The following is a 15,991-nucleotide window of genomic DNA, read 5'->3' on the forward strand; positions in this document are numbered from 1 at the left end:
TACTTTCCGGGAAAAAAATACGGGTTCCTTGTTAGTGACTTTGAGAAAAGGAACAGGAGACAAGCATCCGACCGTCACATCCATCAGCTGATTCCTAGTCATCCATCCTTCCTTCGGTGTATAAGCTGGTAAGTGCAATACAACAGTGTAAGGTAAGGAAATAAAGATAACTTGTGAACAATATTTTACACAGGAGTCAATGAATGACTAAATTATAGTTTTTATACACTATATAATTTGTCTAGCTACATGTATGTCATGTATATGATATATAATACAAAGTCCCTTAGTTACTTAGCATTATTATTTATTATATTCGATAGGTTGGTGTGTCACTGTGTGATATTATCTGGAAAAGGAGTTTCAGCCAAACCTTTGTCTGCAAAAATTTCTTAATGGCTATGCAGATGAATCAGAGACATATAATATGTCTCTGGTTGAATAAAGGATATATTTTATATTTGATAGAATAAAAAACTATAATGCTGATCTGCAGAATATGATTAGATAAATAAACAATTCACCATTTCAGAATCTAATGCAATCTGGGTAATATTTTCAAAAGCGTACACCAAAACGTTGTGATTTGTGTAAAACGTTCTAACCATTGGAAATTGGACCAATGATGTAAGGTTATTTTCATTTTGGTGTACGAACAATGAGATTTATTATTAAAACATGGCACAAAACAATATATAGAATACATTTTTGAAAGGAAAGGAGAAAGTTTTAATTACATGTCATGATCAATGATTAAAAAACAGGAAACCTCTTATTTCATTGTTCAAAAATTAATTTTAAAGAAAATAATGCTTATCCATATACATTGTAGCAGAGTTCAACAGAGCTTAATAATTCAGCCTTATTTCGACATCTCCTTGATATTGAGGGTTTTCAGATCCAATGTATGTGAGCAGATATCAAAATCTGGTTTAACATTTTAACCTAGTCCATGCACTGTCCTTAGGTTAGAATGACCACATGACCATGTGTACTTTTAGTCTGACACAGACTTTAGTTTGAACCTATCTTGTGCTTATGCAGTCTCATTTCAAAGTACTGTGTGCTTTTCTAACTAAGAGTTTGGTGATTCAATTGAACTGAAAGGCATACAATGTATATACATTCACAATTCGGTTGTTTATTAAAAACAGGTTAAGATAATTCCTGTTCTAGATATGGACATGTCTTATCAGTATAGATCAACAAAGATCTACAATTAACTGGTAGGTACCAGCATTGTCACGATAATCTATCACAACATCTATTTATTATTAAGCTACAGTAAAACATTGATTACCAAATGCTTTTTTTTTTTAAAAGTATGGATTTTAAATGTATATATTTTCTTTGAAATAGGAATCGAATTTAAAAATTCTTTTTAGCAAAGTTTTTGAGTTTTGGTTTGTTTCATATTTCAGTTTTACACACCAACTTGGATTTCAAAGGGTTTAATAGAAGAGCCTGAGGATTTGATAGATTTTACTGTAGATTATAAGAAGGCCAGAAAATTATAAATATTTTCATTTCCAAAGTGGACTGAAACAGGAGTGGACACTGGTTTTCACATTTTCGTCAATTGTAAGTTATTCAATTCTTTGCTTCAGTTATTTATTTAACAGGAAAATTTAATGTTATAACTAAATGATTTTTATACGACCGCAAATTTGGAAAAAAATTTCGTCGTATATTGCTATAACGTTGGCGTCGTCGTCCGCGTCGTCGTCCGAATACTTTTAGTTTTCGCACTCTAACTTTAGTAAAAGTGAATAGAAATCTATGAAATTTTAACACATGGTTTATGACCATAAAAGGAAGGTTGGTATTGATTTTGGGAGTTTAGGTCCCAACAGTTTAGGAATTAGGGGCCAAAAAAGGGCCCAAATAAGCATTTTCTTGGTTTTCGCACCATAACATTAGTATAAGTAAATAAAAATCTATGAAATTTAAACACAAGGTTAATGACCATAAAAGGAAAGTTGGTATTGATTTTGGGAGTTTTGGTCCCAACAGTTTAGGAATAAGGGGCCCAAAGGGTCCAAAATTAAACTTTGTTTGATTTCATCAAAATTGAATAATTGGGGTTCTTTGATATGCCGAATCTAACTGTGTATGTAGATTCTTTACTTTTGGTCCCGTTTTCAAATTGATCTACATGAATGTCCAAAGGGTCCAAAATTAAACTAAGTTTGATTTTAACAAAAATTGAATCCTTGGGGTTCTTTGATATGCTGAATCTAAAAATGAACTTAGATTTTTTATTATTGGCCCTGTTTTCAAGTTGGCTCAAATCGGGGTCCAAAATTAAACTTTTTTGATTTCATCAAAAATTGAATAAATGGGGTTCTTTGATATGCCAAATCTAACTGTGTATGTAGATTCTTCATTTTTGGTCCCGTTTTCAAATTGGCCTACATTAAGGTCCAAAGAGTCCAAAATTAAACTAAGTTTGATTTTAACAAAAATTAAATTCTTGGGCCTCTTTGATATGCTGAATCTAAACATGTACTTAGTTGGTCCAAATCAGGATCTAAAATTATTATTTTAAGTATTGTGCAATGGTAAGAAATATCTAATTTCACATAGCAAATTTTTTTTCAATTAGAGTTATCTTTCTTTGTCCAAAATAGTAAGCAAGAAATATCTTATTGCAAGAATTTTTTTTAATTGGAGTTATCTTTCTTTGTCCAGAATCAACTTAAATCTTTGTTATATACAATATACAATGTATATTCACTTTTTACTACCAACTGATAAATTTAAATAATCTTTACCATTCAGTGATAACAAGCAGTTTTTTTACATTTTATTTACAGTTTATTTTATGATGTATTTAAATGAGTAGTTATTGTTGCAAACTCCATTAGAATATTTTAGTTGAGATTCGTTTTGGAATAAGGGAAAGGGGGATGTGATTAAAAAATTGGGTTCAATTTTTCTCATTTGAAATTTCATAAATAAAAAGAAAATTTCTTCAAACATTATTTTGAGAGGATTAATATTGAACAGCATAGTGAATTGCTCTAAGAGAAAACAAAAAATTTAAGTTCATTAGAACACATTCATTCTGTGTCAGAAACCTATGCTGTGTCAACTATTTAATCACAATCCAAATTTAGAGCTGAATCCAGCTTGAATGTTGTGTCCATACTTGCCCCAACCGTTCAGGGTTCAACCTCTGCATTCGTATAAAGCTACGCCCTGTGAAGCATCTGGTTGGAACTTGTTTATTAGTTGTCTTTTAATATGTTTAATTCTTACTAATTCTATGAGATGATTAAACATTGATTACAGATCTTGATGGTCAGAGTTAAAATTATTCACACCTATTCTATACTTCAAGATTTCAAGATTCTTTATTTCTCAAACACCATAAAGTTACAATGGTACATGTACAAAGAAGTTCATCAAAAGTTATATAACATAACACAAAACACACATGACAAGATGAGATGAAAATATTAAATAAAATAAAATAAACAGTATAGTAGAGAAGAGTGGTGATTAACAAGGAAGACTCACTTGAAAAGTTATAACCCTGATAAATTTGCACAGCTTTTTCAACTTATTTTAATTTTTAACTGAAATAGTTTTTCAAATTTTAGTATGTTACATCTGTGCAAGAAAAAAGTATCCAAATATTGTGCTCGAAAATTTGCCAAAGAAATACACTGCAAAGTGTAATGAAATTCATCAACAATTTCGTTACAATGACATAAGTTACAATATCTAAGGTTTCGCATAAATACTTCAGATGATTAAGATTTAAAAGACAGGCAGATAGAAGATCTTAAACACTGGACACCATTAATGTTTCTATGTGTGTTTATTAAGACATTAAGACCTGCTATAAACATGATAAAAGGAATAGTCATAAGTTGAAAACTAAGAGACAATATGTCATGTCAAAACACAAAAATGGAGCTAATTACAAACAACAGTTTACACAAGACTGAGCAACAAGAACCCTACCAATAACGGTAACCAGAGGTGGTCTTAGGTGCTCTAAAAGATTTCAAGCAGATTCTGCTCCACATTAATCTCTTAATCTTTATTTGCCAAAGTCATAACAACTATAGGCATACAACATATAAACTATACACATAGATAGCAGAAGGTGGTGTGACACATATTACAGCATATAAGATCTTAATTTTTGTGCACAAAATATATATTTACCCAGATTACATAATTCCCTAAGATTTTTAGAACTCATTAATTGTATATATTTATACACATGTGGCACCCAGATTTTGTTTTTGGTCTATAATCAATGTATAGATATCTATGATATAGGGAATGTTTTGCATATTTAACTAATATTCCATGACATACTTCTGTATGATAAATGTTTAACATCAGTCTATAAGAAAAGCCTGAACTACGTCATGTACTTTGTTTTCGCTTATTAGAAGTTTTATAGTCATTTTTAACAAAGCTTGAAATAGTATTTTATTTAGTATACATGTACTATAAAATATTTTTTACTATGTTTACTGTAGGTTGACTTGATGTTTCCAGCCATGAAGACACTTTTCCTCTTTGCTCTATGCTTTACACTCAGGTACACCCATTTACACTGTAACAAAATATCTAGTGATCTATGTTATTTAAGTAATTGGTTTATTATAAATCATATTCATAACAATGGAAAGGAGAATCGTAATTTGTTTTAATATTCCTTCATTTCATATTTCATTGAGTAAGTAAGGTTTGTACTTTAAAAAGTTTCTGTAAATTTTGAAATGTTTTGCTTACATTCTAATAATGATTTATGAAATATAAACTTAAATGTATGCATAATTAAGTATGGAGATTACTATGAAACCTGTCCTGTTGCAATTTTCCTGAAAACAAAAACAGCACAAACATTTCTGAAATTACAATTATAATAGTGCTATAAAATTGAAGGACATATCTACAGATGTATAATAGCCTCATTGTGAAATATAAAAATAAGGAGATGTGATATAATTCCAAAGAGGCAACTCTCCACCATAGACCAGATGGCGTAGAAATTAACAACTATAGGTCCCCAAACTGCCTTCAACAATCATGAATGAGTAAAACCTATATCACATAGTCAGCTATAAAAGACCCTGAAATGACAAATGTAAAAGATCACATCTTTAATTCCATTAGTAGGATAAGGCAGAAAGCTTGCAATGTAATCATAGAATATCTTTAAACATTGTTTTCTATCTACTTTGAAGTCAGTCGGCAGATTGGGACATTTTTACATTTACTCAAGAATGGCCTACCACTGTGTGTGTTCAGGGAGAGCAAGAGGTATGAACAAACTATGCATTAACAAACAGTGTACTCAAGGAAAGAAACTAATCCTTTGACCGTTAATTTTTTTCTTATCTAACATAAATGAAGGCAACCATACATGTAGTATACTGCTGTCATAAATCTATAAAATTGTCCATATTTTGAGTTAGAGCTAAAAGAGATTTCTATAACTTTGATATAGTTTCTCCTAAAAGTATTCAATCAAACTGTGAAAATGTTAGTGAGAAAGTGCAAGTGTTTTTTTTTTTATTTGCTTTTTTTGGTAGAGATCTTAAGAAATGCACTACATATTTAGAATTTAAAAATGGCATTATTTAGAAAAGAATCTGTTAAAAAAATCATCTTACCATTATTATAAATGTACAATTAAGGAATAACAGTACTGTAGTTGAAGAGTTGCCACGTCAATTGTAGATTTGACGGTCGCAAATGCAGTTTTACTGGCGACGCGTAGCGGAGACAGTAAAACGGAGATTTGCGACCGTCAAATCAAAATTGACGGTGGCAACTCTTCAACTACAGTACTGTTATTCCGATTCTAATGCATTACAAAAAGAAATAATACGATAAAACTTTGAAAAATGTCTAAATTTGACAAATAAAAAAAAATCCGCGTAACGTCATGAACGATTTTGGCGCAAAGCCGTCATTGGTAAACGTGACGTCATACAAATGAAAACTTACAAACTGGATGATATTACATTACCTGTACGCTTCAAATTCGGATAAAATTACATTAAAACGGCGAATTTCGAGGTAGGTGTTGTTTTATTTTCGTTTATATAGTACGGTAATCGAACATTTGTTGTTTCAATCATTTCAAAATGGTTGTCCCTCCTTAGTAACGCCTGGTCAACTGTGGATTTGACGGCAACTTTTAGCCAATGAAAATAATTGTTACATACAAATTGCATTAGAATGATTTATACTTTTGTTTTTTACAGCACCATAAGTGTGTAATACCTGATGGAGTATCAACTTGGTCTATACATGGACTCTGGTTAGTTTCATATCATTATTTTACTAGAATGTCTGCTAGCAACTAACTGCATGTAAATCCTGTTTGACTGAACAATCGCCCATAGAAAAAAAATGCATTACTATAAAAAAAAAAATGGAATGAAAATTTTGATAAGTTGTGATTGGCAGTACCATTTTGTGCCACATGAAATAAAAAAATGTATTCTTCAAAATTACATTAAATTACATATTCTGTCAACAAATTCAGTATGAAATTGGGTTGTCGATTTTTGCATATGAAATACTGAAAATTAAATTCAGAAATTAATGCGAGGTTTTTCTTATTGCAAAAATGCGACAGAGTTGTAAACGCAACAATTTAAACTCGCATTTTGAAATGTTTTACATGAATTACAAAAACGTAAAAATAAAAATGGCATTTATGTTTAAATAACAAAATCGCAATAATAAATATACGCAATAATTTCTGAATTTACAGTACTGAACAGTGTTGAAAAGATCTCACAGACATGTTTTTAAATGGTAAAAAAATTTACCGAAAGTTTGAACAAAACTTATACCTTTAAAATGTTAATCACATCAACATATTTTAAAAAAGACATATTTGGGGTAAGTTTGTTGCTGGAAGTTGATGAGAAGAGGTCTTACAGAGGCAACTATAGATATAACAAATCTCTAACACAGTGTTGACCTGTGATAACTATGAATATTCTATCTATATTCTCTATAATGCTGTTTTCTTTTTGTATTTTGCACATATGGCTTTATGTGAAATTTTGGCTTTATATGAGTATGCAAATGGGTGTTGATGATAATATGATTGGTTTTTTTTCATTTTATTTTAGGCCTACAAAGTATGGAACAGAAGGTCCAACAGAATGCAGACAAGTGCCTTTTGATGCTAACGTCATTAAGGTAAATACAAAATGTACTGTGGATTCATAAATATTTGTGAGGTACTAACTTTCTTGGATTTCATGGGTACAGTGGAACCATGAATATAAATGTTTAACAAAAAACAAATTTTCTAATAGAATGTATGCAGGCTTTGACAAAATAAAGAATTTGATATCCATGAAAAATGCAAGTTTCACTCAATCTAGGAAAATTAGTGAATCCACTGTACTGCAATGTGAAAGATTTTATTTCAGACATTTTAGTTTTAAAATCTAAGACCAGTGATTCCAAAGTTAAAACTTCTTTCTCTGCTAAATTGAAAATTATTTTTTAACTTAAAAACATAGATTACATTTATAAAAGAAATGATTTATAGCATAATGTTATTAAATTAGCAAATTAAGGAAATTTCATGTTTAAGAAATATTTATATTTTATACTTATCATTTGATGATACCGAAAGATAAATAAATGCATACTAGAAAACTTATTTTAATTATTGCAGAATATAACATCAGAGTTGAGCAAGTTTTGGGCTAACATGTATGCTGATACTAGTGATACCAGTTTCTGGTGAGAACAAAACACATAATACAATATAAAAAAGAAGATGTGGTATGATTGCCAATGAGACAACTATCCACAAAAGACCAAAATGACACAGACATTAACAACTATAGGTCACCGTACGGCACAAGTCTGTTTGACTGGTTATATTTTAAAAAAAAATTCTGCACAACTGGGCAATTATATACATTTAGTCATTCATGCCACATCTCCTTTATATTTTTGTGGAGTAAATATAAACTGGCATGGTGTCACAGGGAAAGTTTCATAGTTTAGGAGTTTTAGGAACACACATAAAAATGATAAAAGAATGGGATATAATTCAAATATTGGACTGGAGTATATGATGTTTTTAATAATGCATTGATTTACTAAAAATTTCATGAGGTCAGAAACGATGTGTCATTGAAAAGTGTTGATTGCAAGTGTTCACAACTATCTTTATTGTTGTATATATTATATGTGTAAGAAGCATTATGGTTTACTCACAGGGGAAATAACTCTTTTTTAGGGAGCATGAATGGACAAAACATGGAACTTGTGCTATGGATTTACCAGCTACAGCTACTGAATATTTGTACTTCAGAAAAGCTCTAGATGTAATGAAAGGACTAGATGCTACCATGTGAGTTTTAGAACTATGGAATTGTAGTTCTAGTTACGAGAAATGTAAATTGGGTCTTATGTCATTGAGACAGCAACCAAACAATAATTTTTATATATATAAAATTGATCAGTCAGGTGAACCATTCAATATAGACCACTTCTGCTTGAACTTAAATTAGATGGGTTAGTCATTTTGGATAGAAGCTTAGAAGAAAACAATAGTAACAAACCTACAAGGAAACCAGAGAAATTTTAAAATTAATGCCAAATTTTTGAAGTACTTATCATTTTCCTATCTACCCTTTTTGAAATTTTTTCAAAAGATAATTTTACCACAAGTTACCATACCTGTCAACTCACCTGTTTTTTGCAGGTGACACCCGTTATTTTCACCTCTCACCCGGGAGTTTTTCTTTACCCGGCGGGTCCCGGGAATTTCTAACAGTACCCGTTTCACCCGGATTTCTGACCGGAATTGTTTCCGGTATTTAGAAGTAATACGACCTTCGGTTTTATCGGTCTTTTTCAATGTAACCAAAAGTCAAAATGTAGGACTTGTTTACCTGAGCTACGTAACGATATTTTCAACACGCTGCAAGATGAGTTCAGTGACTATCAGTTGACCCCTTTAGATGAACTTCCACTTTGCACTTCCCCTGAAACTGACATTGGTACATTTTGGGGAGAAATTTCCAAGTTGCATGACATTTTTCTTAACAAGCCAAGATTTTTTGTTTTGTCAAAACTTGCTAAAACATTACTGGTTTTGCCAAACAGCAATGCAGACAGTGAGAGGGCATTTTCTTTAGTAAAGAAAATAGCTACAGAGTTTAGGGCTGATCTTAATAAGGATACACTGTGTGCTCTTCTTTCTTGTAAAATGAATACACATTTGCATTGCTATGAACTGAAACCAAGTGCAGTTCTTTTAAAGAATGCCAAGTCTGCTACTATGGAATATAACAATAGTCTGAAATAAACTTGTATACATGTTCTAACTGTTTTATATACATATTGACTATATAAATTATATGTAAACATATTTTTGTTCTTCAATTGAGCCCGCAAAATGTCGTACGCGTTATGACCTGAGATTTTTTTTCTCAATGCAGGTCATGACCTGACTTTTCATTTTCAGAGGTTGACAGGTATGAGTTACATAGTTTTTTTTATTGGCCCTAAAGAGTATACCAGTACCTAAAATATATACATATTTCAGTTTCAGTTAATAATAATAAATATATACTATTTATCAGGTTCAGATGATTCAGTTGATAATAAATATATTATTTTTTTCAGATTATTGAACAATAAGAATATAATGCCAAGTGACACAAAAGTTTATAATGTGAGTAAAAAGTTAATCCTCAAAAGCCTGAGTATAACAGTTAACCATTATTCTTATTAGTGTGGTAGAAGAACATTCTTTTTGCCAATTCATGATGGAAAATCTTTTAAAATATGCTCTTCATCATCATCATTATTTTTTTTTAAAGTGCATTTATAGTACACATTTTCTTTCTGGTGATGGAGAGAGGGGAGGGTTTTGCTAGTTTTCTGTTGTATGCCAATGGCTCAGGTGAAGATTACTTTTAGAGTTGATGGGCTAACATGTAGTCTGCATTTGTATCATAATGGTTTTAAAACATTGCTCCTTTTTCATCAATTTTCATTTTAATATTTATAGGTCAGTCAGCTGGAAACAGCCATTCAGGACCAGATTGGAGTTGTACCAAGGATAGAATGTGCCTATGACCAGGTAATAGACCATTTCTGTTAGGTATAATACCAAAATTGATTTTCCCCTTTTAGTCTTTGTTAAATTTGCAGAATTTATCTTTGTTTCAAACTAAAATAAAACTTGGCATGAGAAAAAATTTATTTTGTCAAGTACTATAGACAAAATTTTACATTACAATTTATTTGCTTATAAGAAAATAGCCATCAATTTTTCACCTGTGTACAAGCTGTCAGTGCCATGTTACCTCAAGTTTCCAAAATGTTCTTTATAAACACCAAATGAAAAATAGCAGTACTTTGAAACATCCTAGGATATAAGTTTATGACTCAAAAGCATTTATTTCTATGAAATAAAGGATTAATTTCCTACAACTGTCTAATTCAAGGGAATATTTATTTCTACCCTTATTCATATGCAACTCATGTGACATACTATGATTTGGTGGTATTACACCTAAAATTTTGACATCATTTTATTATGCCCCACCTACGATAGTAGAGGGGCATTATGTTTTCTGGTCTGTGGCTCCGTTCGTATGTTCGCCCGTCCATTCGATTGTTCATTCGTCCGCAGGTTAAAGTTTTTGGTCAAGGTAGTTTTTGATGAAGCTGAAGTCCAGTCAACTAGAAACTTAGTACACTTGTTGCTTATGATATGATCTTTCTAATTTTAAAGCCAAATTAGACTTTTGACCCCAATTTCAAGGTCAACTGAACATAGAAAATGAAAATGGGAGTTTCAGATTAAAGTTTTTGGTCAAGGTAGTTTTTGATGAAGCTGAAGTCCAATCAACTTGAAACTTAGTACACTTGCTGCTTATGATATGATCTTTCTAATTTTAAAGCCAAATTAGAATTTTGACCCAATTTTACGGTCCATGGAAAATGATAGTGCCAGTGGGGCACCCGTGTACTTTGGACACATTCTTGTTATTCTTAGTGAAAACAGTTGTGATATAAAATTTAAGCAAACTTGTTAAATGTGAACTAAGACAAGATGACAAAAAAAAAATCTAGTTTAAAAAAAAACAAAGATCCAGAATGAGTATATATTTGTATCTTGGTGTATCTTGGTTGTATCTTGGTTACACACATGTAATGAACAAACTTTAAAAATTTAACTTTTTTCATAAAATATTCAAATTGGTTTCAATGATTGATTAGTTTGCTATTGGGGAAATAAAGATTCCACAACTGCAAACTTAGTATGTTACAATATTTTTCCACTCCTGACAGTTAAATATTTAAAGCATGAGGCTTGGTGAGCTTTTTAAATAATTCAAATTTAAATATTGAGAGTGGTGAAATATGGTAATACATTATATATTGGTGGATTTGTTTCTCTAATGAATTTCGTCTGTCCTTTGCAGAAAGTTGTGGTCTTTATTTGTGACTTCATCAGGCATGTTCACCACATTTTATGACTTCACAAAAAGAAACTCAGAAGAAATTTGACGTCATTATTTAATTTTAACCAATAAGTTGCTGAGACGAGATTTTTCACTTATGAGGAGAATAATTTTTTTTTTAATTAAATAAGTACAAAAATAGAGAGAAAAATAACATGCCAGCTGTAACATTCACTGCAAACTGTAATTAAAAATCTTGATTACATTTAGTTAGTCTAAAAAAAAATTGCCAATTATCATTATCTTTTTAAATATTTTTTCTCATAATATTTTACATTTTGAATTATGTCCATAAAAATATTTGTAACAGATCCTATTTTAAAGAAAGCTTATAAAAAATTGCATCAATTTTATTTTTGTATGGAAATTATAAGTACTTTCGGAAAGTTTGATGTGTCTGAGGTTAACAGTAAGGTATTTTTTATTGTCTAATAACACCACCTGCCAAATTCTTCCTTGATTGATCATTTGACCAGATATAAATACATCTATTGTCTCAGTTTTATTTCAGGAAATTATTATTTCACAGTTTGTTCAATAAATGATAATTTTGAAAAGTAAGTAGTATTGCTAAACTTTACAAAATATGAAATTCCAATTTCCAAGATTGCATTTATCAGCATATTCAATATTATTAAAAATGTCTGTAGATTTTAACCATTGTAAATATAAAAAGATATATGTTCTTATTATAGAAAACCAGAAAGCACTTAGTATATGAAGTGGAGATCTGCCTGTCAAAGACCTTCAAACCGATCAGCTGTGACCAATCCAAAAGATATGTTCGCCATCACCACCATTACAACCCAAATGAATCCAATGGATCAAGCGGGTCAAGTAAATACAACAGCAACTGTCCCCATGATGGTTTCCTGTATCCACCTATTCCTCAGAGCAGGGATATCATTGGATAACTTTCGTCAGTCTTTTTATGCATTAAATTTTCATTGCGGGTATTTACTCATTGTTTACCATTGTTTGATATTTCAGCTACATATTTGGGCATTTAATATTCACTAGTCTTCAGAGACATTTGAACTTGTTTGTATATAATGTTAAGTGATTTTTCTCACTGATAATTTATAAAATAGATATTATGTGCTAAAAGCTAGTCATAATTCTCTTCATGAACTGACTCGGGTCTTTTTCCATTCATACATATTATATATTTTTGTAATTCAATTAAATGTTCATTAAATGAAAAATTATTGAAAACGTTTGTTTTTGTCTGTGGTATACATTTAAACTACTAAAATATCCAACTTGTAAGCTGGCATGATACGAAAAAGAATGGAGCAAAGAATTCAACTTTATATATATATAACTCATGAAGGACAATGGTGTTGATTAAAGGCTACACTATTCCAGGTCCTTTTCTTTTCAACATAATTAAAATTTCAAATAATTAATAAGCTCCAGGTCAAATCTGATACCAATAGTACATGTTACCTGTTACCTTCTAAATCTGTATGTTCTGCCTCTGTCAGGCACACCACGGCACCAAAACATTGTATATGGGATTTTTATTAAGTTAAATCACACCTGATCTTTGTCATTATGCAGGGACTGACACTTTATTTTTTTAAATTTTAATCATTGCTAAAACATATATCTACAGGAAGTTTCTGGTTGCAGTTAGAAAACCAAGATGGATTCAAGCAGAAACAATTTGAAACAGATTTTTTTTTAGTAATCTTGACTTTTTCAGATGGCAATATGAATACTCCAGGCTGAACTTTCATTCAGCGATAGACTCATGGTGTGTTTTAGTATGTAATTTTAAATAGTAAAAGAGCAAGTCTTGACAAATTTATATTGGTGACTGATCATTTGGTACCTAAAAATGGAATTATCTTCCCTCTGAAAAAACTCACATTGTCAAAACTATGTTCACTATCTGAAAAATGAAAAACAAATAATAAAAAGGTCTCTGTTTCCTATGCCATTAATAACTTATGATAAAATTTAAGCTAATTGTGTTGTTTGTCTGTCCAACTGATATTATTTCCCTTCGTTGGTGAATTATTTGGAATGTCTTAAATGTACATGAAGTATTTGCTGATGGATTTTATGTATAAACAATCTCAGTCAAACTACATGGTGAATCATCTGTATTATATTTTGATTTATCATTTTGAGACAAAACCAATGAGGTAAATGTCAGTGAGTCAGAAGCTATCTAAAACAAACAACAAACTCCTTATTTTTACATATTTTATAAAGAACAATTGGAACCTGTTCTTTATAGTAAAGTTTTGAATGAATTTACTAGCTTGGCTTGGGCAGACATAGATATAAAAATAAGGAGACATAGCCTGTTGCCAATTTCATAATGCATTGTAGCTGTTTGTATTTTGTTTCTCCTGCATACATGATTCATGGTGCTGTTTTCAGGTTACTATGATTTAAACACAATTCTTCATTTATGTATTCCTTTTCAATATGTACAAAGATAAATTTATAGATAATGGTACTTAACGATCTATGAAACCCTTTTTTCAACCATTATAATACACCAACATTTGACCGAAAATTATGATTGAGTTGTTATTGCCCACTTTACACCCAATGTCAACCATTTCATGCGCAATCAGGTCAAATGAATAATACTAAGAGAACAGAGACAAGGAGAAGAGTCACAGACTGTATCGGCTAAATATAGTGTGAAAATCAAGGATATACGGTAGAGTATGGTATTTGCATATAATAAATTTATTATTCATGAGTTCTTTGAGAAAATCAGTTTCTAAGCTTTCTAAGACGTCATTATTTGTAATGGGCAAGGGGACAATTTTGCAACTATATCTTCAAATAGATAAAATTGAAAATATGCTCCTTGTACAAATCCTCATTTTATTTGTGTTCAGAAATGCGCATTGAACAGTGCCAAAATGGTATGTCTCATTTTAGATTGTCTTAAATAAAAATATGGAAAAGCAAAGAGGCAATACAAAAATATAATTTGAAGAAAGACAGATGAGTGATTCAGAAGAAAATTGTATTTAGTGTCAAACACGAATCTTACAAATTGGTGAAAATGTAGGTGTTCTCAATTCATTAGCAGTCTCTACTCCACTAGTGACACTTGTTAGATACCCCTTTAAAAAAGTATTTCCATTGCTTTGGCTTTATACAGAAGGAGATTGGCAAATACGTCCTTTTAAATTCCTTATATGACACTATGTATGAACCATCGACGCACAATAGTTTTTAACTACAGGCACTCGTCGCAGAAAAAAATATATTCTATACACCTTTATGTGGTATATAAAGGTATAAAGAAAATGTTCTTCCTGAGACGAGTGCCTGTGTATAATATATATCTGTTAAATATGAAGGTGCAATGCATGGATAGTGATTGCATAATACTAAGGATTTTCGTATCCAAGGCATATTTAACCTTAGTCGTATTCGGCACAATTTTTAAGAATTTTGGGTCATCAATGCCCTTCAACTTTGTACTTATTCGGCTGTCTTTACTATTTTAATCTGAGCGTCTCTGGTGAGTCTTATGCAGACGAAACGCACGTATAGTGTATTAACTCATAAGCCTGATACCTTTGATAACTATAAGTATGTCGAAATATCATATTGTAATTTTTATTTGTGTATTTCTCTGTTCTGAATGTTCTTACATTTATTTGTACTGTAGTCCTGTTATGTATAAATGTTAATATTTAACATTGACATCAAAGCGCGAGTTCTGGCTAGCCGCAAAACCAGGTTCAACCCATCATTTTTCTTAACATGTGCCGTTCCAAGTCAGGAAAATGGCTGTTTTTATCTTATAGTTCGTTTCTTTGTGTGTTACATTGTCGTTTAGGTTTTTTGTTTCACTTCAGGGTTTCTGTTGTTTCGTTGTTTTCCTCTTATAGTTGATGTGTTTACCTAATTTCTAGTTTGTAACCCGGATTAATTGTTTTCTCTCAATCGATTAATCACTTTCGAACAGCGGTATACTACTGTTGCCTTTATTTGCTTCTTATCCATATGGGATGGCTCATACGGCAGGAACAAGTAGATTAAAACTGGAAGACGTGTTGCTCCATTAGGAATGCCAACTGTATCAGTTGAAAAGAAAGTCCATCACAAGCAAAACTAATACTCGAGTTGATAAAATATCTAACACTTTTGGGTGTCAGTTTCAGGGAACGCTCTGCTAGAATCAGAGCGTAGCTAGATTTGTGTGATTTCAATTATGCTAGCTGTTCTTATACAAGAAACACAAATTGACTTTAATTTCAAGTTTTCCTGTAATTTTAACGGATTTCTTAATAGTTTTTGTCAATAATATTTGGAAAACATAGTAGTTAAATTTCGCATGATGCCAGGCCGCTTTGTTACAATTTTATTAATTGAAAACAGGTGCAGTCAACAATATCCTATCGGATATTTAGGTCGATATCTGTTCAAAGGTAGATGTTTATAAGATGTATTTTAAATGCACATTTGAAATTTATTTTTAGAATTTAAAACTATTCCTTGTTATAGTTATA

At 30.9% G+C, this 15,991-nt stretch overlaps 1 protein-coding gene across 1 annotated transcript; it reads left to right on the forward strand.

The window, feature by feature from the left end:
- On the forward strand, window positions 1-12,455 carry LOC134711419 (ribonuclease Oy-like). The gene is made up of 11 exons (XM_063571986.1): window positions 1-128; window positions 1,422-1,581; window positions 4,503-4,564; window positions 5,214-5,289; window positions 6,240-6,295; window positions 7,122-7,191; window positions 7,679-7,746; window positions 8,252-8,365; window positions 9,646-9,694; window positions 10,034-10,105; window positions 12,191-12,455. Exons 3-11 carry the CDS (start codon window positions 4,512-4,514, stop codon window positions 12,407-12,409), a joined length of 777 nt encoding a protein of 258 aa, XP_063428056.1. The 5' UTR covers window positions 1-128; window positions 1,422-1,581; window positions 4,503-4,511; the 3' UTR covers window positions 12,410-12,455.
- Window positions 12,456-15,991: the final 3,536 nt, after the last annotated feature.

The sequence above is a fragment of the Mytilus trossulus genome, chromosome 3, assembly GCF_036588685.1.
Source record: "Mytilus trossulus isolate FHL-02 chromosome 3, PNRI_Mtr1.1.1.hap1, whole genome shotgun sequence".
Classification (NCBI taxonomy): Eukaryota; Metazoa; Mollusca; class Bivalvia; order Mytilida; family Mytilidae; genus Mytilus; species Mytilus trossulus.